At 49.4% G+C, this 24,602-nt stretch overlaps 1 protein-coding gene across 2 annotated transcripts in view; it reads left to right on the top strand.

Annotated features, from left to right (window-relative positions):
* The window catches only part of FLT3 (fms related receptor tyrosine kinase 3), a 58,631-nt gene extending 35,767 nt beyond the window's left edge, over positions 1–22,864 (top strand). Inside the window, exons 13-24 of one of the 2 annotated variants that reach the window (XM_081909346.1) lie at positions 13–116; positions 207–339; positions 430–534; positions 9,477–9,587; positions 10,981–11,134; positions 13,409–13,530; positions 13,679–13,803; positions 16,259–16,381; positions 18,270–18,381; positions 19,798–19,897; positions 21,026–21,135; positions 22,681–22,864. In XM_081909346.1, coding sequence (XP_081765472.1) covers positions 13–116; positions 207–339; positions 430–534; positions 9,477–9,587; positions 10,981–11,134; positions 13,409–13,530; positions 13,679–13,803; positions 16,259–16,381; positions 18,270–18,381; positions 19,798–19,897; positions 21,026–21,135; positions 22,681–22,712 — 1,331 coding nt within the window. In that variant the 3' untranslated portion in view covers positions 22,713–22,864. The remainder of the gene's footprint in view (positions 1–12; positions 117–206; positions 340–429; positions 535–9,476; positions 9,588–10,980; positions 11,135–13,408; positions 13,531–13,678; positions 13,804–16,258; positions 16,382–18,269; positions 18,382–19,797; positions 19,898–21,025; positions 21,136–22,680) is intronic. The other variant, XM_081909345.1, reaches the window with a different exon arrangement.
* The last annotated feature ends 1,738 nt before the right edge of the window (positions 22,865–24,602 follow it).

A 24,602-nucleotide genomic window follows, 5' to 3' on the forward strand; every position in this document is an offset into this window, starting at 1 on the left:
TTCAAATTGCAGGAGAACATCCCCTGTCCAATAATGTTGCATTATATGCAACTGCTGGATTCTGCTTTTCGGTCATTGCTGTGTTGTGTGTCTTAATTTGCCAAAACTACAAAAAGGTAACAGCTGGCCCCAATGTCTGTCTTTTTCACTTTGCTCTGTTACCTTGAATGTCCTTTTCACTATTCCTCTTTTCCCATTCCCTGTAGCAATCGAGGTACAAAAGCCAGCTGCAGATGATACAGATGGTTGGATCTTCCTCTAACGAATACATCTACGTGGATTTCAGCGAGGTCGAGTATGAGCTCAAGTGGGAGTTTCCCAGAGAAAATCTGGAATTTGGTGAGTCTGGTGGCACTCATCATAAGATTAGCAAGCGCATCACCAAATTCCAAGATGAGGAGGACATGTTCATTTCCCTTTTTCTTGTAGGGCAAGAACTTGGTTCCGGTGCTTTTGGGAAAGTGGTGAATGCCACGGCATATGGAATTAGTGAAACGGGAGTGTCTGTCCAGGTCGCAGTCAAGATGCTAAAAGGTAGCCTATCCATGTATATTGTAATGCAGGGATGAGGAATCTGTGGCCCTTCAAATATCCTTGGACTCCTTTATAACTGACTACTGGTTGTGTTTGCTGGAGAGGATGGGAGCTGGAGTCACAGTATCGTAGAATTTTAGTGTTGGAAGGGACCCCAAGGGTTATTTGCCCAACCCCCTGCAATGCAGGAATTTCAACTAAAGCATCCATGACAGATGGCCATCCAACCTCTGCTTAAAAACCTCCAAGGAAGCAGAGTCCACAACCTCGCTAGGGAGTTTGTTCCACTGTCTGACAATTCTCACTATCAGAAAGTTTTTCCGTGTGTTTAGTTAGAATCTCCTTTCTTGTAACTTGAAGCCATTGGTTCAAGTCAAGCATGCTCCCTCCTCCATGTGACAGCCCTTGAGATATTTGAAGATGGTTATCATATCTCCTCTCAGTCTCCTCTTTTCTAGCCTAAACATACCCATCAACTACATCAACATATACTGGTATATATATTTCTCCCTCTCTCCATTTTATCCTCACGGCAACCCAGTAAGGTAGGCTAAGAGTTTGTGACAGACCCAAGGTCACCCAGTGAGTTTTCTGGCTGAGTGGGGATTTGAACTCTGCTCTCCCAAGTCCTAGCCTAGCAGTCTAACCACTACACCACACTGGCTCTCATGTGGAGGTCCACAAGTTTCACACTGCTGCTATAAAGACTGTAACCTGTTCTTGATTTTTTGGGGGGAGCCTATCTTCAATTCGGTGTCTGGGGTGCTTGTGTGGAAGCACGATCAAGGCAGAGCAGGCCAACCCAACCGCCATTCACAGTGAAGAGGCGAGGCAAGGTGACAAGGGTCATTTGGTCGCTTGGTTTGACATCAGTTCCATCTACTCTGTACAGACAAATTGCTCAGGCTGAGGAAACAGAATCTAGGGATTTAGAAAGGTCAAGTGAAACTCCTGTTGGTGCCCTGCCTTACATCGCCTGGCAACTGCTGAGTCAGCAAGCTGCAGGATCTACTTCTGACCCAGCTGCATTGGCAACACCCAAGCGGAGCAGATCCCTGGCAAACAGCTCCCTCTTCTGACAACTTGCTGTGGTGGCACAGAGAGAAAAGCACTTGAGTCGGACTCTGAAAGATGCCCAATCCTGTAGTGAACCCTTGCATGAGTGCTTAACTGTGCTTAATGTGCTGGTCCCAGTTGTAACCCAAGAAACGCAGTCCATGTCCAGTCCAGAATCCAAAGGTTCCACTAGGAGTCCGTCCGACAGGGCCAAGGCAGGACATGAGGCAGGAAACCAGACAAGGACAGGTACAGGATCTCAGGCAGGATCTGGCAATCAGCAATGTTGCTCCCACAAACTGGGGCGGGGTCCAACAGCCTTTTATCTTTGTCGGGGTAACGGCTGGTCCTGATCCCCTGGCGGCTCACCTCCCTGTTTCACCCAAAGGCGAGCACTCCTCCTGTGAGTACTCAGGTCTCTCCTTCTCTCAGACCTTAGTCTCTGCAGCTCGGGAGACATCGGTGGGTCACTAGGCCCAGGGGCTGCTCAGCCTCCCCTGACCAAACCGGTAGTGGAACAGCTGTAAGTGATGGCCCAGCTGGAGGCAATGAGGTAATCCCTGCATCTGGAGCCAGGGCAGGCTCAGGCCCTGACTTGGCCCAGCTGGTGTTTGTTGCAGGGGAACCTGTGCAGACTGGGACTCTTCAGGATCAGCCCCCAGACTTTGTTCAGATGATGCCTGAGGCAAAGGATCTGATGCAGACTGAGACTCTTCTGGTTCCGAGTCTGAGCCCAAGTCCCAGGTCATCACACTTAAGAACATAGGAAGAGCCAGACTGGATCCAGCCATGGCCCATCTAGTCCTGTTCTCATAGTGGTCAACCAGATGTATCTGAGAAGACCAAAAGCAAGACTGAAGCACAACAACGCTCTCCCCTTTTATGATTCCCTGTGTGCTGGTCCCAGGGGGGATGAGGTATTATTACCGTAGGCCAAGGTCAACAGGGAGCCGGGCAGGTCAGCAGGAACGGAGGTAGGGCAGAAGCAGGAGTCCAGGTGGGGAAGCAGGAACACTGGTAAGGCAGAAGCAGGAATCCAGGCGGGGAAGCAGGAACACTGGTAAGGCAGAAGCAGGAATCCAGGCGGGGAAGCAGGAACACTGGTAAGGCAGAAGCAGGAATCCAGGCGAGGAATAGGCACACTGGGAGTGCCAAACAAGGACTGGGTAAAGCAGATACTTCACAACGACGTTGCTCCCGCAACCTGAGACCGGGCTGCCTGACCTTTATCTTCTTCTAAGGCCGGGGGCGGTCCCGGCCCCCAGAAGCCCCGCCTCTCTTGGCCTTAAGGCGAGCACTCCTCCTGGAAGACACCAGTTCCCTTCGCCTCTCTGCCCTAAGCCTCCGCAGATCAGGAGAGGCCGAAGGGTTACTGGGTCCTGGAGGAGGCTCACCTGTAGCCACTGAGTCTTCCAGCACCTCTGGGGCCTGAATGATTTCACCTGGTGCCTGCTCTTGAGTTTCCTCAGCAACTAGACCTTGCCCCAGTTCAGCCGGCCCTGGAGGCGGGGACTCCTGTGCCGGCTGGGGTTCCTCCGGATCGCTCTCAGACTCGGAATCCCAGGCCATCACACCATCCCCCCTCCCAGGCCCCCCCCTCACTTGAGGGCCCGGACCCGGCTTGCTGGGGTACGCTGCATGAAACTCCCGGATGCAGGCAGGTGCGTGGACGTTGACCGCTGGTTCCCAGGAGCGGTCCTCTGGCCCATACCCCTTCCAGTCAATGAGATACTGCAGCCTTCCCCTGCGGTATCGGGAGTCCAGAATGCGTTCCACCTCGTACTCTGGCTCTCCCTGCACCAAAACTGGCTGCGGTCGGGGACGGTCTGGGTGGAACTCGTCGGGTGGGGCCACCGGACTCAGAAGGGACCTGTGGAATACCGGGTGAACCTTCAGGTTTGCTGGCAACTGGAGACGGAATGCCACAGGCGAGACCTGGTCCACAATAGGGAACGGGCCGGTGAACCGGGCGTCCAGCTTCCGCGAAGGTCGAGAAGGGTGGAGGTGGCGAGTGGAAAGCCATACCAAGTCACCGACGTGAAGTTCCGGCCCCACCTGGCGGTGGCGGTCGGCCTGGACCTTGTACGCCTCCTTGGCCTGGCGCAGCTGCTCCATCAACAGCTGTTGCTGGGACTGGAGCTCCTGAAGCCACTCTGTCACCGCAGGGACCGCAGATGCTGGCAGCACATCCGGAAACAACCGTGGGTGAAGGCCATAACTGGCTTGGAACGGGGTCTGCTGGGTGGACGCATTCACCGCGTTGTTATAAGCGAACTCCGCCAATGCTAGGTGGTCGACCCAGTCGTCCTGCTGGTAGCTGCAGTAACACCGGAGGTACTGTTCCAGTACCGCGTTCGCCCGTTCTGTCTGGCCATCAGTCTGTGGGTGGTAAGCAGATGAGAGACAGACCTCTGTTCCGAGGGCCTGGTGCAAAGCACGCCAAAACCGGGACGTGAACTGAACGCCGCGGTCGGATACTACACGCTCAGGTAGGCCATGCAGGCGGAAGACATGCTGAAGGTACAGCTGCGCGGTTTCCTTAGCTGAGGGTATGGATGGGCAGGGGGCACAGTGCACCATCTTCGTGAAGTGGTCGGAGAAAACTAGAAGGCAGGTGCAGCCACGAGACGGGGGTAACTCCACTACAAAGTCTAGAGAAACTGTGTGCCAAGGACGTGGTGGAACCGGCAACGGCTGAAGAAGGCCGGGGGGTCGCCCGGTAGGCCCCTTGGCCCGCCTGCAGACGTCACAACCAGCGACGTAGCGAGCCACGTCAGCCTTCAAGCGGGGCCACCAAAACTCACGGCTTACCAGATGGGTGGTCCGATACCGCCCAAAGTGCCCCGCCGCTGGAGCGTCATGGGACATCCGGAGAACCTCAGCCCGCAGCGGCCCTGGTGGGATGTACAGGCGCCCGTGGTGCAGCAGAAGACCCTGATGCGAAACCAGCCCTGGATACTGAGGGCATGATCCTTCGGCCAGTTCCCGGAGTCGTTCCTGGGCCCAAGCGTCGACCCGTTGCTGTTCCCGCACCCGAGCCTGCAGTGGCTCAACCTCCTGGGTGGCCAGGAATGCAGCTGGTGGTAGGATCGCGGTGGGTGCTGCTTGCTGAACCGTGTCTGCGTTGTCTTCAGGTTTCCGGGACAGGGCATCCGCCTTCTGGTTTTGGGAGCTAGGGATGTAGCGGATCCGGAACTGGAACCGGGAAAAGAACAACGCCCACCGGATCTGCCTTTGGTTCAGCTTGCGGGTGGTCTGGAGGTATTCCAGGTTCCGGTGGTCGGTTCTCACCTCCACCGGGTGTCTTGCTCCTTCAAGATGGTGGCGCCAAACCTCAAAGGCCACCTTGATGGCCAGCAGTTCCCGCTCCCACACGGTATAGTTACGCTCCGCTGGAAGGAGCTGGCGGGAATAGAAGGCGCAGGGTAAGAGTGGCGCTTCCGGTTCGTGCTGCTGAGACAAGACGGCACCGAGAGCCGTACTGGAGGCGTCAGTCTCTACCACAAAGGGTCGAGAAGGATCCGGATGCTGCAAGATTGGCGCTCTCTGGAAACAGGCCTTCAACCCTTGAAATGCCTCCTCCGCCTCCTTGTCCCAGGAAAACGGCGTCTTGGGGCGCAGAAGCCGGGTCAACGGGGTGGTGCGGTGAGCATAATCCGCAATGAAGGTCCGGTAATAGTTGGCGAACCCCAGGAAACGCTGTAGGTCCTTGCGGTTCCGAGGTGCCGCCCATTCTCGAACCGCTGCCACCTTCCCAGGATCCATCTGCACCCCACCTGGTGAGAGTCGATGACCCAGGAAGTCCACTGACTGCTGATGGAACTCGCACTTGCTGAGCTTTGCATACAGACGATGCTCGCGCAAGCGCTGCAGCACGGTCCGGACATGGCCCTCGTGGCACGCCGGGTCACGAGAGTAAACCAGAATGTCATCCAAGTACACCACCACGTACTTGTCTAGCAAGTCCTGAAATACGTGGTTGATGTACCGTTGAAACACAGCAGGCGCGTTGCACAAACCAAAGGGCATAACCAGGTATTCAAACTGTCCGTACCGGGTCCCGAATGCTGTCTTCCACTCATCCCCGGCACGGATCCGAATCAAATTGTAGGCTCCCCGGAGGTCTAGCTTGGTGAACACCTGCGCCCCTTGCACCCGCTCCAGTAACTCCGAAATAAGGGGCAAGGGGTACCGGTCCGGGATGGTAATCTTGTTCAGGGCCCGGTAATCATGGCAAAGGCGGAGCTCCCCACATTTCTTTTTAACAAAGAGCACTGGCGCAGCAGTGGGCGAGGTAGAAGGTCTAATGAACCCTCGCTCCAGGTTCTTGCGCAAGAAGTCCTGCAAAGCCTCGCGCTCTGGCTCTGTTAACGAGTATAAGCGACTCACCGGTAGAGGCGCTCCGGGCTGGAGGTCTATGCCGCAGTCAAAGGACCGATGCGGCGGCAGCTGGTCTGCCCCCCGTTCCTCGAACACGTCGTGATAGTCCCGGTACTCCGCGGGGAGCGTTGCAGCAGCCTCCTCAGTGGGCGCAGCTGCTAGCATCTCAGTCTCAGCAGACGAACTGGGGTCTGGGAAGTGTACAGTCCGTTTGACCCAATCAATCTGCACATTGTGATCCTCTAGCCAGTCCATCCCAAGCACCAGGGGGAACCGGGGCATGGAGGCAATATCCAGAGTTCGCATCTCACGGTGCTGCTGGAGGCACAGGACCAGGGGCTGGGTCTCTCGAGTGACGGCGCCCGAACGCAGTGGCCGTCCGTCGATTGCCTCCACCTGTACCGGTTCTGGCTTGTTCCGAAGTGGCACCCGATGCTGGGCAGCAAAAGCAGCGTCCATATAAGAGCGGGTTGCCCCTGAATCCACCAGGGCATGGGTAAGAATCCATGGCCCTCCTGGAGGGTATAGATGTACCGGAACCATAAGGTGTTGTAATTCGATTGGTGCGGTCCCATTCTGTGCTGTTTGGGACCCCAGGGAGCCAGGGCCATCAGCTACTGGGGTTGGCGGTTTCTCAGGACAGGATCGTGCATAGTGTCCGCTTCCGCCACAATAGAGACATAGATTCCCCTCCCGACGCCGCGACTTCTCTGCGGGGGAGAGGCGTGGCCGCACTGCCCCAAGCTGCATGGGTTCCTCCAATGACTCAGCTGGGCCTGTGGGGCTGCTGGTGGACCCCGGGGCCGAGAACTGGAGGTGCCGGCGGCCCCGAGCCTGACGCCGGTCCTCTAGCCGATCGTCTATCTGTAGACTCCACTGAATAAGAGCGTCTAGCGTGGTGGGGCGTTCCATTGTGGCCAGCTGGTCCAGTATCTCATCTGAAAGCCCCTCGAGATACTGGTCCCGAAGAGCAGAGTCGTTCCAGGTCAAGTCCTGTGCCAGCAGCCGGAATTCTGTGGTGTATGCGGCCACCTTGGACTTGCCCTGTCTCAACCGCCGAATCGCCCGGTTGGCTTGACTCCCCTTCAAAGGGTTGCCGAACGCGGCCTCCAACAGATTGCAAAACCCCCCGTAGTCTGCCAGCAAGGGGGAGTCTTGCCTGAGCAGCGGCAACGCCCACTTGGCCGCCTGGTCCTTTAACAAACTAATCAAAAAATGCACCTTGGTGCGGTCGTCGGGGAAGTTCCGGGCGCGCCCCTGAATATACAGCTTGGCCTGGGCAAGGAACATGGGAAAGCTGGCCGGAGCCCCATCAAACTTCTCAGGCAAGGCCACTGGGTACTTGCCAGAAGCCGGGGCGTCGGCCCCAGGAGCCGGTAGGGCGTCCAAACGCTGCTGTAGTGCCACAACCACGTTACTGAGCTGCTGCACGGTGTGCGTCAAGGCCTGGTTCTCCTGGGCTATTGCCAACAATGTAGCCGCTTGGTCAGCCATGGCCTCTGAATCTTCCCGAACGCACCCCAACAAAGAGGGAGTGCGGGTGAGGCGGGAGCAAACTGTGCTGGTCCCAGGGGGGATGAGGTATTATTACCGTAGGCCAAGGTCAACAGGGAGCCGGGCAGGTCAGCAGGAACGGAGGTAGGGCAGAAGCAGGAGTCCAGGTGGGGAAGCAGGAACACTGGTAAGGCAGAAGCAGGAATCCAGGCGGGGAAGCAGGAACACTGGTAAGGCAGAAGCAGGAATCCAGGCGGGGAAGCAGGAACACTGGTAAGGCAGAAGCAGGAATCCAGGCGAGGAATAGGCACACTGGGAGTGCCAAACAAGGACTGGGTAAAGCAGATACTTCACAACGACGTTGCTCCCGCAACCTGAGACCGGGCTGCCTGACCTTTATCTTCTTCTAAGGCCGGGGGCGGTCCCGGCCCCCAGAAGCCCCGCCTCTCTTGGCCTTAAGGCGAGCACTCCTCCTGGAAGACACCAGTTCCCTTCGCCTCTCTGCCCTAAGCCTCCGCAGATCAGGAGAGGCCGAAGGGTTACTGGGTCCTGGAGGAGGCTCACCTGTAGCCACTGAGTCTTCCAGCACCTCTGGGGCCTGAATGATTTCACCTGGTGCCTGCTCTTGAGTTTCCTCAGCAACTAGACCTTGCCCCAGTTCAGCCGGCCCTGGAGGCGGGGACTCCTGTGCCGGCTGGGGTTCCTCCGGATCGCTCTCAGACTCGGAATCCCAGGCCATCACACCCTGCAACTGGTATTCTAGAGGCACAATGCCTCTGTCAGTGGTAGCCATTAGCATTTCAAAACATCTGCAGACCCTGATGTTTCTCCTACGAGTTTGTGCACACTCATTTTGTTGTTTGAGGGAGATCTATTGCAATCCAAAGTTTCTGGTGGCATGTCTTCCCTCTCTTTGCTGTAGGACTGTTATGTGTGATGCTGCCGTGTCACAGTTGTGAGTAGGTAGTCATGTATCAGAGAACAGTCCTTTATTTGAAAGAGTCCTTTGCCTGAAGAGCTGCCTAGTCCAAAGTTTAAATTGCTTGTAGTTTTCAGAACATGGTGTTGATTCTGAGGATGACGTCAGCACCGAAGCAAAGAAACCATTAAAATGTGAATTATGTTTGGGCTTTGATTTGTGGAACATCAAGCAAAAGTCCCTTCATGTCCCACAGAAGCCAGGAATGTATTTTTTCAGACCTATGCTGGCCATGATGGCTGCATACACAACATGCATTTCAATCACAATCCTGGGAAATGTTCCTTATAGTTATTCCTATAAACAGCAAGTAAGTCCCATTCCATGGAGGTTGATCCATTAAGGTGAATGGGACATTGCCTCACTAAGGACAATCTGCCCTCAGCCAGCCAGCCCCCACCTCCTCCTTACTTCCAACCAATCCAGGGGATGTTACTAGCTGGCTGTCAACTCCTCATTAGCCTCTGTTGCCTTTGTAGAACTCATCAGGAAGGAGGTTCAGGTTGCCTCTGCCTATCTTTGGCTCTGACTTCACCAGCCATTGGTTTGGGCTTCATTTCCTGTTGGCTGCTCTGGTCTTCTGCTCCCCCACTCCCAGTGGGCACCAGCCTCCCCTGGCCCCATTGACTTAACTTTCAAGTAACCACTCATACGGCTGAGCTCTTGGAGGAAATGGAATCCCATTCTGCTTTCCATGCACTGGATTGATCTCCATCTACTACCATACCAAATTACTGCCTCTGCTGCTACAGCTAAAGTCGACCTATGCAGTGACCTTAAGTTTAGGATTTAGCATTGTGCATTGAGAATCTAAAGCCGTTTCCCTCATCCTGGTGCTTTCCAGGCATTGCTGGACTACAGCTCCCATCAGTCCTCAAGTCAGCATGGTCAGTGGTGATGGGTGGTGGGAGTTGTAGTCCAAATCCATGAAGGTTGGAGGAGGCTGATCCTAAAGCCTTAAATTGCATGGACTTAACCGCCCTTCCCAGTATAGGTAAATATAACTACACTTCTGGTGCTGTTGCATTTACAGACAAATACAGCTCTTCCGAAAAAGACGCTCTAATGACTGAACTCAAGATGATGACTCGCATTGGCAGTCATGAAAACATTGTGAATCTGCTTGGAGCTTGTACCGTATCAGGTAAGGAGCTGAACAGCCAGTGAGCAAAGCCATCTACTTATGCTAGACCCTCCAATGTGACCTCTTTTTGCCTGGGTTGAGTACCCAAATGTAGAATTAGCATTGGCCTGTTGTGCCTGTAGCTCCTGTCCAGTGGAATGAAAATTCACATTTAGGGGATCTGCTAAGTCTTTGGTGGAACTCAGGAGACCATAGATCAGTGGCAGAGCACCTGCTTTGCTTGCAGAAGGTTCCAGGTTCCGTTTCTGGCATCTCCAGTTAAGAGGATCAGGCAACAGGTGTTGGGATAAACTTCCCTCTGTCTGAGACCCTGGAGAGCCACTGCCAGTCAGAGTAGACACTACTGGGCTAGATAGCTATACAGACCTTTAGTCTGATCTAGTAGAAAGCAGCTTCCCATGTCCCAAATGAGGGACGCGAGTGGCGCTGTGGTCTAAACCACAGAGCCTAGGGCTTGCTGATCATAAGGTCGGTGGTTCCAGTCCCCGTGATGGGGTGTGCTCCTGTTGTTTCGTCCCAGCTCCTGCCCACCTAGCAGTTCAAAGCATGTTAAAGTGCAAGTAGATAAATAGGTACCACTCTGGCGGAAAGGTAAACAGTGTTTCTGTGAGCTGTTCTTGTTCACCAGAAGCAGCTTAGTCATGCTGGTCACATGACCCGGAAGCCGTCTGCGGACAAACTCCGGCTCCCTCGGTCTATAGAGCGAGATGAGCGCGCAACCTCAGAGTCATCCGCAACTGGACTTAATGGTCAGGGGTGCCTTTACCTTTACCTATGTCCCAAATGACCTTTCTGTTGGAACTACTAAGAGTATTAGCAGTAGTATTAGTAGTAGTTGTTAATTTCTTGTACCCCACTCATCTGACTGGGTTGCCCCAGCCACTCTGGGCAGCTTCAAATAAAATACAGAAAAAATACCACCAACATCAGCAGCAACAACAACAAACATCAAACATTAATAGCTTCCCTAATAGGGTGGCCTTCAGAAGTCTATGAAAAATTATATAGTTGTTTAGCTCTTTGACATCTAATGGGAGCGCAATCCACAGGGTGGACACCACTACCGAGAAGGCCCTCTGTCTGGTTCCCAGTAACTTCACTTCTCGCAATGAGGGAACTACCAGAAGGCCCTTGGAGCTGGACCTCAGTGTCCGGGCTGAACAATGGGGGTGGAGACGCTCCTTCGGGTATACTGGGCCAAGGTTGTTTAGGGCTTGAAAGCTCAACACCAACACTTTGAATTGTGCTCGGAAATGTACTGGGAGCCAATGTAGATTTTTTTTTAGGATTGGTGTTATGTGGCCCCAGTAGCTGCTCCCAGTTGCTTCCTTTTTCACTGTTTGCTCTCTGGTATCTGAGTAACAGATTTTTATTTTTTTTAAAAACTTTCCAGGACCAGTTTACTTGATTTTTGAATACTGTTGCTATGGAGACCTTTTGAACTACTTGCGGAGCAAACGAGACAGATTCCACAAGACCTTGACTGACGTCTTCCGACAGCACAATTTTAGCTTTTACCACAATTTCCCACAGTACGCAAACTCAAGGTAAGGAGCACTGAGCCAGTTGTGGCTTGGGCAAAGCGATGCGTTAGAGGGCCTTGTGTGCCAAGCAAAGGGGGGGGGGAATTAGTGCCGCCCGTTCTCCTTGGCAGGGCTGTGGCACGCGAGGAAGCTGCCAAGGCTTCTCCACAACACACCTCCCTTAAGGGCCTTCCCCACATGCCCATCCTGGGCGGCTGTAGCATACACTCCGCCTCTGTGGTGGGGGGAGCCTTCCCCATAGCATTAGCCACCTGAGACAGCTGCCTCACTCTGCCTAATGGTAGCACAGGCCCAGCAGGCAGACTCATGCAGATAGTAGTCCAGTGGAAGAATCTGATCATTTCCCTCAACAACAGGTTACCTAGACTGAGGGAAAGTATCAGTTCTGGAGGCTTTATATTAACCAGCAGCAGCTGATTGGTTCCCTAGTGTCACCTGACTCATTGGGCTAGTGGTTCTGCCTTCTGATCAGCAGTCCTGGCAGTGCAAGGAGGCTGTAGCTGATCTGCATTGCTCCTCGTTTGCTTCACCTGACAACTCCTCACAGGGCCAAGTTGCTAGGGTGACATACTACTACTACTACTACTACTACTACTACTGCTACTACTAATTTATTTATACCCCTCCCCAGCCAGAGCTGGACGCAGGGTGGCTAACACCAGTAAAATTACAATAAAAACATAATAGGTGGGGGGGAACAACAATTTAAAATACGGGTTAAAATACAATTTAAATGCAGCCTCATTTTAATAGTACCCCATAGATCAAAACCATAAGGGGAGGGAAACATAAGGGTCAGACTGAGTCCAAACCAAAGGCCAGCTGGAACACCTCTGTCTTGCAGGCCCTGCGGAAAGATGTCAAGTCCCACAGGGCCCTAGTCTCTTGTGATACAGCATTCCACCAAGTTGGGGCCAGTACTAAAAAGGCCCTGGCCCTAGTTGAGACCAATCTAACCACCTTGCGACTTAGGACCTCCAAAGTGCTGTCATTTGTGGACCTTAAGGTCCTCCGTGGGGCATACCACATATACTAGGCCGCATAGGGCTTTAAAGGTCAAAACCAGCACCTTAAACCTAACCCTGTACTCCGCTGGGAGCCCATGCAGTTGGTAAAGCACTGGATGAATGTGATCCCACAGCAAGGACGCCATAAGGAGCCTTGCTGCGACATTCTGCACCCGCTGGAGTTTCTGGGTCAGCTTCAAGGGCAGCCCCGCGTAGAGTGAGTTACAATAATCAAGCCTGGAGGTGACTGTCGCATGGATCACTGTGGCCAGATCAGGGCGAGAAATGTAAGGGACCAAATGCTTAATACGGCGGAGATGGGAAAATGCCACCTTTGCTGTGGCTGCAACCTGCGCCTCCATGGAAAGGGAGGCATCGAAGGTTACACCCAAGCTCTTGACAGAAGGCTCTGGCACTAACTGCGCCCCCGCAAGAGATGGGAGTTGGTCCCCCAACCCCATGTCGTCCCGACCCAGCCAGAGGACCTCTATCTTCAAAGGATTTAACTTCAACTGGCTCCCAAAAGTATTGGGTAAAGGATTGCACCCTGCGGGACTCCACACACCAAGGAGTGCCATGACGACAACTCCCTCCCTAGCGCCACCCTCTATCCCCGACCTGAGATCAAGGAGCACAGCCATTGTCAGACTATGCCCTGAATCCCCACGTCGGCAAGGAGGTGGTCCAAAAGTTCGTGATCAACCATGTCAAAGGCTGCTGACAGATCTAAAAGAATCAGCAGTCCCAACCCGCCTCAATCCATCTGTCTACGGAAATCATCTGTTAGGGCGACCAAAGTTGTCTCAGTCCCGTAACCAGGGCGAAAACCAGACTGAAATGAATCCAGAGCCGATGTTTCATCCAGAAACCCACCAAGCTGTTTGACAACCGCTCTCTCAATTACCTTACCCAGGTAAGGTCCCTATATGATACAGTTTGAGAACCACATCTGCATGGAAAAGCCACAAGAGATTGACTGCTTTCATTTCTGCTGTGTATTCCACCTGATCAAGCTGTAACTGTCACAAATCCTCTTTCAAAGACTCTGCTGTTTAAATTGAATGCATGCTATCGTGATGAATTCTGCAAGTGAAAAATTCTAAGCACAACACCATCCAAATGCTTATTTTTTAAAAAAAATAACAATGTGTTTACGCAGATTTTAATTTCTATTTATTTGGGGTTCATTCTATTTATTTGTGTTCATTCTTATGGATGTCATTTTTACTATAGCAATCCCTTTTTCTTTTTTAAAAAAAATCTTTTCCAGAAATGAATATATACTAAGAAATGGATCATATATTCCAAAGGATGACTTTGGAAACACATCTGCAAAAAAAGACTTAGATTTGGCCTCTAAATTGTGCAGAATTGCCCTGCTTGCTGAGGAAGGTAAGAAATCAAAGTCTCCTTTTGGGTTGTAATTGTGGGTTTTTTAAAAATATGGTCTGAAGTAATGTAGTCATTTGGCAAACAATACTAGTGACAGAAACTCAAGCCTTAGCGAAATAAAGCTCTTGCCATTGTTTTTCACTTGTAGAAGGAATGGAATATGTGAACAGGGGAATAGATGATGAAGAGGACCTCAATGTGCTGACTTTTGAAGACCTTCTCTCCTTCGCATATCAAGTTGCCAAAGGAATGGAGTTTCTGGAATCAAAATCAGTAAGCATGATGTGTGAAAATTTGTTCAGATGATAAAGAGAACAAAAATGCATACAGTGGTCCAAATCCTATTACCTCCTCTCCTCTCCAGCTGGATGTTCCAGCTCAGAACTACAAAAAAATAAAATACTTAATTAGAAATGGACTTTTATGAGAGAAATACGTTTTTCTGGTGTGGTGTGTGTAAATACTAGGACCAGTCCCAACATTAGGCAGAATGAGATGATTGCCTCAGGTGGCAGATGCTGTGAAGCAGGGAACGCTGGCGAGATGTTGGAGGACAGTTTCATGTTGTTGATAAAACCTGCCTTATGTCCTCTAAGGAAGACTGCTGCCCTCAGGAGGTTTCTGTCCCATCGCCAGTCTAATCAGTGTCTTCACATGGAATAAGGGTGCTTTCTTGCCCTTTGCTTCAGGCATCAGAATGTTTTAGGTCAGTCCTGGTTGTTGCCATAGTTGCTTATGATGCATCTCTCTGGAACGCAAATGCCTAGAGGGGAATTGAGAGCAACCTCTTCTCTCTGCTCCCGTGGCTCTTCTCTGCCAAAGGAACGCTGCTGCCAGTTCAGCAGAGCTGGCCCAGAAACTAGCATGTTTTACCAAATACACAAGAACACAGTGTGACTAACATTTGGTCTAGGTAGCAGAATGCCCTAGTAAGCTCCCCAAGAGGGACTGAGAAGGACAAAGACAGTGCTCTTCCAAAGAAAGAAGGTTTTCTAAATGAGGTAAAACAAAAGGCAAAATGTAAACTGAATTTCTGAAGGCTTGTCTCGGAAGGAGACAGGAGGACAGGAGGTCTAGACGGGGAGATGAGATGCCAGGGAACCAAGAACAGCTGTGTGATGATGCTCCAGTGTTTGTGGGGAAAGGGGGAGGGAGTGTTGGAAGTTGGAACGTTGATGGAATGAGAGAGAAGGAAGATGGAGGTGTTTACCTGTCCTTCTGCTCTTGTCTGCCTAAAACATGTCAAAGAATGGGGGGAGCAAAAATCCTCAAGGGCAAAGTAATTCCAAAAAGAAGGGAAGAAGAGCAAGCATTTCCTGGCCATCACAGAGGTTTTGCTGGACAAGGACTGTGGGATTATGGGGTGCAAAAACGGGTGCCTTTAGGTAGGATTTCCAAGATTTAATCAGACTTTAAATCGCTTGGAATGTGTCTAACTCAGTGTTGTCTACACCAACTGGCAGTAGCTCTCCAAGGTTTCAGACAAGAGTAGCTGGAGATGCTGTGTAATGGGCCCCGCCTGCTAGCCTGCTCCCTAAAATATCACTGGTTTTAGATACCTGTTAGGTGCATAAATTACCATATAGCATATATTCAACATAAAAAACAGTAACAATTTGTTGTTGACAAAGGACAGCTGGACACATAAAGGGCCCCATTACCTTCAGTAGCTTAGGGCCTCATCAAACCTAAATCTGGCCCTGGCTGTGGGTTGGGACCTTTTGTATGCAGAGTATGTGTTCTGCTACTGAGCTGTGTGGCCCTTCCTGTAGCTCAGTAACTGTAGCCCCCAACATGGGAGCAACAAATAATTGTTCTGCTAGAGTATATCTATTTGGCAGTCATTAAAGACTATCTTTGATTCTGCAGTAACGATGCAATGCTATATGGGAACCATTTGAACTCTGTTCTGAATTTTGGTGCCCAGTGTTTATATATCATTGGGATGGGAAATGAATTTCTGCCTTTAACATGGGATCAGGTCAAAATACTCTTCCTTTTGTGTATGTAAGTCTTATGCCAAACAAGGGGGATAGTGCCCTTCAGGAGGAGCAGCAGATGTTCTTGCCCAGACAGCATCACTCTCAAAAGAGCATGTCGGAGATAAATGGTGCATCGCTCATCTTTTTGGAGGGTCAGCCAACAATCTTCCTTTGTGCAAACCTTGTGAACTTCCATCAAGTGAAATGTGACTATCGGTATTACAGTATTTTGTACAATTTCCCTCCAGCACATAAAACTTTCAGTGAACTGATCGGCATTATCTTTCGGTTCCTTCTTTCTAAGATTTATTGCTCGTAGGCTCACCCACTTTTGGTTGTTGTTGTTTTAAAAAAGAGGATGTGTGCCCTTCAAGTGCTGGAGAGGGGAAGCACCGCATAGACCATGAACAGGGAAACAGGGGCCTCCAGATGAGAACATTGGAGCAGAGAAAGCTCCTTTACACGAAGCCAGACCGTTGGTCTATCTAGTTCAATGTGGTCTACATCGGGGACAGGGCTCTCCAGGGTTCAGATTCTACCTCCCATCAGCCTAGTCCATAGGCAGGGCTAGACAAACCATTAAGCAAAATAAGCACATGTTTACAAACCCTCCAAGTGTCCCTATTTTGGCATATGATTTCAGCTGCGAAAGGTGTTGGCTTGGAAACAACCAGGGACTTAAATGTTGTTCTTTGGCCGTTGTGAAACAGGGCGTGAAGCAAACTCACACCATTCTCCCTTGACAGTGTGTTCACAGGGATCTCGCTGCCAGGAATATTCTAGTCACTCACGGGAAAGTGGCAAAAATCTGCGACTTTGGACTTGCGAGGGACATAGAGAATGATTCAAACTACGTTGTCCGAGGGAACGTAAGTAGATGCTTTTGGCAGACTCTTTTCATAGCTTTATGCTAATAATAACAACAACGCAGTAGTACTAACCATAGGGACACGGGTGGCGCTGTGGGTTAAACTACAGAGCCTAGGACTTGCCGATCAAGTGGTTTGAATCCCTGCAATAGGGTGAGCTCCCATTGCTCGGTCCCTGCTCTTGCCAACCTAGCAGTTTGAAAGCACATCAAAGTGCAAGTAGATAAATAGGTACCGCTCCAGCGGGAAGGTAAACGGCGTTTCTGTGTGCTGCTCTGGTTTGCCAGAAGCGGCTTAGTCATGCTGGCCATATGGCCCGGAAGCTGTACACCGGCTCCCTTGGCCAATAAAGCGAGATGAGCGCTGCAACCCCAGAGTCGGCCACGACTGGACCTAATGGCCAGGGGTCCCTTTACCTTTAGTACTAACCATAAGAATAGAAAAATAGTCCTGTCAGATCATGTCAAAAGCCCATCTAGTCCAGCATCTTGTTCTTACAATAGCCAACCAGATACCCAGCAGGAATCTCCCCACTTGTGCAACTGGTATTCAGAAACACACCAGTTCTTATACTGGAGAGTAGTTCACAGCCATCATGGCTCGTAACCTTCATTAGCCTTATTCTCCATGAATTTGTCTTTATCCTCCTTCAAAGCCATTTAACTTGGCGACTCTAATGACCTCCCGTGGCAATGAATTTAACAGCTTAACTATGTGCTGTGTGTACATGCAGGAATTGGCAAGTGAATAAGCTGATGGTTAAGAATTATAAGTTAAAAATAATCCCTCCAAAAATATTGCAATATAAGGTTAAATGTAAGGAATGGAATGTGTATTAGAAAACAACGCAGCAACAAGAGGAAATTATGGACATATGGAAAGCAGAGTGTGGGAAGCCAATTTTTTGTAAAATTGTATTAAATTTGCTCTAATTTGTGGTTGATTTGTTAAAATTTGGAAAATCAATAAAAACAATTTTGCCAAAAACAAACAAACAAACAAACCCAACCACCCTATATGCTGTGTGAAGAAATACAGCACTTCCTTTTCTTTTTCTGGATACCTTCCAACATTCAGTTTCCTTAGATGACCCCAGATTCTGGTATTATGAGAGGGAGGAAAAACACCTCTTTATTCACCCCCCTCAACTTCAGGAGGCTGAAACTGCACACACAAATTGTGATCTAGAATGGCAATCTGTGTGCCAAAGCCTCTGTGTAGGTACAGATTCCCTTGCTGGGTTTGCTAGAACACACATGTCTGCTTTCTTCCTAACTTCTTTATGAAAGGGACCCCTGCTGGATTAGACTAACTGCCGATAAATCCCATTTCCTGTTTCCTGCAGATGCCTCCAGTAAGCCTGTAACCAGGACATGAAGGCAATAGCCTTCTTCTCCTGTCCTTGTCCAACAGCAGCTTATATTCAGTAGCATGAGGTCTTTGAACCTGGAGGCTGCATAAAGCCATCTGTCTGAGGGCACCTTCACACAGAAAGTGCTTCCTTGCAGTAAATACTAAATCCTCAGCGTAGCTTGTCACACACACACACACAAAGATATTTTACAGTGGGAAGACATGCTTGAGAAACTTTTCATATAGGGAATCGATCAAGTTTGAAGCAGCCCTGGTTATCTGTTTTTTAGGTGTTACAAACAAGAGCTGCTTCTGCAACATCATGTGAAAATCCTAGTTCCTACTCTAGTTCCACTATGCTTTGCATGTGCTCCCTCAAAGGCCACAACCGCCCTGTTCCCAAGCAGATATTCCTCTAAAAATGAAGTCCGTGCATACTAATTGCTAGACTTTGCACAGTATTTCTTCTTCTTTTTCTCTGATGTGTGGAAGTTTCAGTGCAGAAATGATTTCTTCCCCTTTCCTCTTCCTACAGGCTTGTTTACCTGTTAAGTGGATGTCGCCTGAAAGCTTGTTTCAAGGGATTTATACTATTAAGAGTGATGTCTGGTCTTACGGAATCTTACTGTGGGAAATATTCTCTCTTGGTATGTTCTGGATTAAGTTGCCTACTTCAGCATTAAGGAGGGCCCAGAAACAAGGGGTGGCAGAAAAAATTGGTTCAGTTTGCATTAAATGTGGACTTGCCTCATTGGCACTTTCCAAAGCAATATGCAAAAACAGCCATCCTTCAAAATTCTCTGAAATTTTCTAACCAGGTAATGTTTTCAGAAATGCATATACTAAGGTGGGGGTTCACAGGCAGTGGTAATAATAATAATAATAATAATAATAATAATAATAATAATAATAATAATAAAAAATACTCGCCCATCTGGCTGGGTTTCCCCAGCCACTCTGGGCGGCTTCCAACAAAATATTAAAATACAATGGTCTGTTAAACATTAAAAGCTTCCCTAAACAGGGCTGGTTTCAGATGTCTTCTAAAAGTCTGGTAGTTGTTTTTCTCTTTGACATCTGGTAGGCGGGCATTCCACAGGGCGGATGCCACTACCGAGAAGGCCCTCTGCATGGTTCCCTGTAACTTGGCTTCTCACAGTGAGGGAACTGCCAGAAGGCCCTTGGTGCTGGACCGCAGTGTCCGGGCAGAACAATGGGGGTGGAGATGCTCCTTCAGGTCCACAATCTTCATTCAAGCCATCCACAGCACATTTGTGAATTTGTGGTTGAAGACTGGAAATAGAACATCCACTGTATTAATGGTGCATGTGGATTTTTAATTGTATTTTTATTGCTTCTCTTATTTCTTACATTATTTCTTATTGTATTACAATCTGAATTGGAATTCAATAAAATACAACATATGAAATAAAAGCAATAAACCTCCAATTAAAAATTGTATAGCGTCCAGCACCATGCATTTACAATTGTTATAATAGGCAGAAAAATCATTAAGTCCCCCCCCCCCCTGCAAAGTCTCAGCAGTGTCCAAGTGGTCTTCAGGGAGTGGGGAGGTTTGGGAATCACTCTACTAGGGTAAAGTGTGCAGGAAAATAACTTACAGAATACATTATATTAGGGGAAGTATGCTTTCCAAAAATGTGTGTGTTAGAGGAAATTGGATACAAAAATGTGTACATTAGGAGAAATTGGCACTGATATGCTGATTAATCTTTACGAGTTGTTTTTAAATAACAAAACTGATGTGGTAATATGGAGAAATGAACTCAATGATGTGGGTGCATTAGGCTGCATACTGCACACCATAATTTTAAGCACATGACTTTCCTCCAAAGAATACTGGGAACTATAGTTTGTTGGGGCATTAGGAATTATAGCTCTAGGAGGGGTAAACCGCAGATCCCAAGATTTGCGGGGAGAGAGCTGTTTGCTTTAAATGTACAGTGTATATGCAGTTGTGAATTGTGTGAAGAAGGGTGTGGCAAGCCTGTTTTTCAACATCCATTTTTTCACTCTTCACTTCTCCCATCTTTCTGTTTTAGGTGTCAATCCTTACCCTGGAATACAAGTGGATGCAAACTTCTACAAGTTAATTCAAAGTGGCTTTAAAATGGACTGTCCGTTTTATGCTACAGAAGAAATGTAAGCATGGGGTATGAATACCGAGGGCTGGGGAGGGGCAGGATTCTGCCCAGGCACAATTTAGGGATGCCATGGTACATTTCACCCTTCCTACCTTCCCTGTGCTTCTAATTTATTATTCTTCAGGACTACCAGTATCTATGATCATCTCACTAGTTCCACATACTGGCTACTGATAGAAACAGTTAAGTAGGCATAAATGCTGGTTATGCAAGTTAAGGGAACAGAGGAGTCAAAAAAACTGACCTGTGTTGCACATTCTGGGACACACACACACACACACACACACACACACACACACACTTCTCAGTCTGCTTTCCCTGTTTGTACCATTGGTATACATGCGCTGATAATGCGGTGTGGACATCATTTCACCTTCTTGAATTGCCCCTTGTGAATTGCCCCTTTTTCCTGGCCCCAGCCGTGGTGCAGAGCTGCTTAGAACTTAAATCAACATGTCTAGTTTCAGAGTGTTTTGGATAATGGATGTGGGACTGAAGCCACATACTGCATTTTTCGTCCTATAGGACGCACCAGCCCATAGGACGCACCTAATTTTTTTGGGGGGAAATAAACAAAAAAATTATTTCCCCCCCCCCCCGCAGCCGGGCTCCCCAGGCTTGCTGATAGCTTCCTGAAGCCTGGAGAGCGAGAGGGGTCAGTGCGCACCGACCCCTCTTGCTCTCCAAGCTTCAGCAAAAGCCTGCATTCGCCCCATAGGACGCACACAGATTTCCCCTTCATTTTTGGAGGGGGAAAAGTGCGTCCTATAGGGCAAAAAATACGGTAAATGTTTGCAAGATCTACTTGAGAGCATTGCTTCAGATGGGTGCCACAAGATTCTCAAATACTGTATATGAGACGGCCAAACAAGCTTATTGATAACATGGTGAAGATGTTAAAGCAGGCACATTAACTTAAAAGTTTTCATGCTTTGGGGTGTTGTCTTAACGAAGCGCCTTGAGTCTGGGCTGCAGGTGACGTTCTTTTGATCCTAGGATCTTTTAAAAGCCCAGGCGTGCTTGTATTTTGGGACACATTCATATCCCAGTTGCCTGACTTTCCCATAGAAAATGCTTTGGGAAATCATTTCATATCCCCCCTCTGGTTTTGTTGTTGTCTTTGCAGATATTTAATGCTGTGTTCCTGCTGGGCTCTGGACTCCAGAAAAAGACCATCCTTTTCACAGCTGCTTTCCCTCCTGGCCTGCCAGCTGGCTGAGGCAGAAGGAGCAGTAAGTAAGATTTGCAAACAAGAACATTTTTCTTCTCTTTTTTCCCCCTTTTGCTTTTTCTTTTTTAGGGGTTGGTGGTTTAAAACCTATTAATAGCACCCATGGCAAGGGACTGTGAATGATGTCCCCAGCTGCTCACTCTAATCTTCAGAAAGAACCGTCTGTTGTTTTCCCCCAGGGAGATCTCCAGAATGTCATCATGATTCTGGCGTTCTTCTCAGCTGTTGAGAGAGAGTGTGTGTGTGCAGCATTTTTGGCAAATATATTATTGAGTGTTTTCAGGAGAGCACGGCAGAAATGTGAGACTCCTGCACAGGTGTGCGAAACCTCACCTCTTCGTCTAGCTTCCAGGCCTGTCTTTGGCCGTGCCTCCACCTCACTCACTCAACTTCTCAATGTCCTACTTTTGAGTGTTTCTGCCTATGATTGTGCCTCTCACTTGTCTGCTTAGAGAGTCTGTGGTGTCTGGTGTCAGAGGTAGTTCTAAGGTGGCGCGACCAGTTCAGCTGCACTGGGTGCCGTGCTGCAGGGAGCACCACAACCATGCTGTAGAACGGAGCGTGAGAGGAGGGGAGGGCAAATTTTAGTGTCTCACAGGGCACCACTGAAATGTGAGAGCCCAGAATCCTCCACTGCTGCTATCTGCTGGCACTGGAGGTAGGGAAGCAGAGAGACCAGCAGCAGGTGGAGTCTGAGCCAGTGACAGCCCCATTCACCCACCGACTGGTTGCAAGTGAGGAAGGCCAGTGGGGTTTGGCTGAAAGCAGGCTGAGGTTGTTGCATAGGCCCTTATGGATCTGCTTCCACTGTGGAGGGTCTAGAACAGCCTTTCTCAACCTGTGGGTCCCCAGATGTTGTTGAACTACAACTCCCATCACCCCTAGTTAGCAAGGCTAGAGCTCAGGGATGATGGGAGTTGTAGTCCAACAACATCTGTGGACCCACAGGTTGAGATTTGCTGGTCTAGAAACTGCTGGCTTTGGGGAATGTAACCTATAGAACAGGCATCCCCAAACTCGGCCCTCCAGCTGTTTTGGGACTACAACTCCCATCATCCCTAGCTAACAGGACCAGTGGTCAGGGATGATGGGAATTGTAGTCCCAAAACAGCTGGAGGGCCAAGTTTGGGGGTGTCTGTTATAGAACAATGGTAAGAGTCACATTTGTTGCTCCACCCACTTTTTTACCTCTGGCTCCAACCACCACTGGTATGTGGCCCCCAGAAGGTGGTCTGTGAGGGAATGTGACTCTCAGGCTGAAAAGGGTTTGCCATCCTTGCACCAGCCCTCTTCAGCCAAACACAACTGGAATCCCACACAGGAAGTTCATGGGCAGACCAGCATTTTCTTCAGGCATGAGATTAACTCTTCTTTGTTGCTTGTACTATTTTACTTACATCTCAGTGAACTAAATGGGATTTGTAAACCACCGTGCATACCAGAAAGTATTGTGGAGTTGTAATTACTGCTACTATTTCTGTTACTACTGCTAATAATAATAATGGCAATTCATTATTTGCTACCTCTTATGTTCCCGTCCTAAATTATAGGCATATCCAATGGGGAAGAGTGGGATTTCTGAAAACGTATCGAGTCCAAAGCCACATATCCCAGTTCACATGGGATAAGAGAAGCTGAACCACTTCAGTTTACCATTCCTACTCTGGATACAGATGCTGCAAGGGAGAAATAAGACGGATGCATTATTTTCTATAAAAAGGCATATAAGCTGAATGTATCGACAGAGAGGTTTTTTTGCCTTCGCTAAAGAGGCCAGATTTGCTGCTCCCGCCCCTGAATTTCTCGTGCTCATTTCCATGATCCAACTTTTGCTTTCGGAATGAAATTTGCCTCCCCTTTCAGGAATCTGGGTCAAGGCGAGAGCACACTTTTCACAAGCACTGTTTTGAACCAGGGGTTCTCTGGTGTGTCTGCAGCCTCCAGGGGTTAGGAAATGAAACTCTTTCCTTTCACAAATGTAACTGAAGTCAAACATTCCCGTTGTTGTTTGGTTGTGCTTAGAGCAGATGTAGAGAGTTGAAATTCTTTGTCATCAGAGCCTCCAGACATGAATGTATAGCGGCATTATCTTAACACTTAGCTGTGCTAATAATTCAAAAAAGCTTGGATCGGGACATTTAGACCCCTGCGCCACATCATAAGCAGCATATGTCTGATATATGTCAGGGGTGGCCAACCTGGTTGGCACATTTGGTTTTTTGGGAGAGTGCCATAGGCTCTCCACCCCCTTTTTTGTGAGCAGGGGCTTCCTCTGTAAGGTCTTCACCTTATTCCCATCATTGGGCATTTGAATTTCATGTGATCCAGATGAAACGAAGGCTTTCTTCATAGACTTTGTGTGGCTTGGCAGGATGAAGAAAAGAGAAAATGAAATTTCATTCTCATCGGTGTTGCTTACACCCAGGTTACATGGTCAGAACAACTATACCATCTTAGGAAATGGGAAATCCTTGACAGAGGAGCTGCCATATCTAAGCCCTGCCAAGATTGTACAAACCACGGTGGAAGCTGGGGCGGTGGGTTGACAGTTTCCCCCTGGGTAATTCTGGTTCTTGTCAGAGGGAAATTCTCCAAGCCAGCCCTGGCATGGTTTTGTTGCCCTTCTGAGGCCATGCCAGGGGAACGAGGGGACTCTGGATCTGGTGGGTCCCAAGTGGCCCAAGCTCTGCCCCCAGTGTGGTGTAGTGGTTACGAGCAGTAGACTCATAATCAGGTGAACTGGGTTCGTGTCTCTGCTCCTCCACATGCAGCTGCTGGGTGACCTTGGGCCAGTCACACTTCTCTGAAGTCTCTCAGCCTTACTCACCTCACAGAGTGTTTGTTGTTGGGCAGGAAGAGAAACGAGATTGTTGACCGCTTTGAGACTCCTTTGGGTAGTGATAAAGGGAGATATCAAATCCAAACTCTTCTTCCTCAACTGTGTCATCAAAGCACCAGCAGAGGAAGGTGGGCTCCCTCTCTGGCCCTGGACTTTTTACCCATGGAGAGGGAGATTAGCTGTATCCTATTGCCAGGGCTGGCCCACCCATGTAGCAAACTGAGGTCACCGCCTCAGGCGGCAGAATCCACAGGGACAGCAGGTCCTGCTGTTGAACTACCCCCCCCCCTTGTTCCTGATGTACAGCTTCCCTTTCTCCTTCTTTACTGGTGGGGAGGAAACACCATTTTGGGGTCCACTTCACATGCCAAAATGTATTGGGCCAGCCCTGCCTGTTGCCCTCTGGGATATCATCTCAAAGACTTAAAACTATGGGTAGGCAAAGTAAGGCCTGGGGGCCAGATCTGGCCCAATCGTCTTCTAAATCCGGCCCACGGACGGTCCGGGAATAAGCATGTTTTTACATGAGTAGAATGAGTGCTTTTATTTAAAATGCACTCTGGGTTATTTGTGGGGGATAGGAATTCGTTCATTTTTTCCCTTCAAAATATAGTCAGGCCCCCCACAAGGTCT

Source organism: Podarcis melisellensis (genome assembly GCF_964234715.1).
Source record: "Podarcis melisellensis genome assembly, chromosome: 4".
Lineage (NCBI taxonomy): Eukaryota > Metazoa > Chordata > Lepidosauria > Squamata > Lacertidae > Podarcis > Podarcis melisellensis.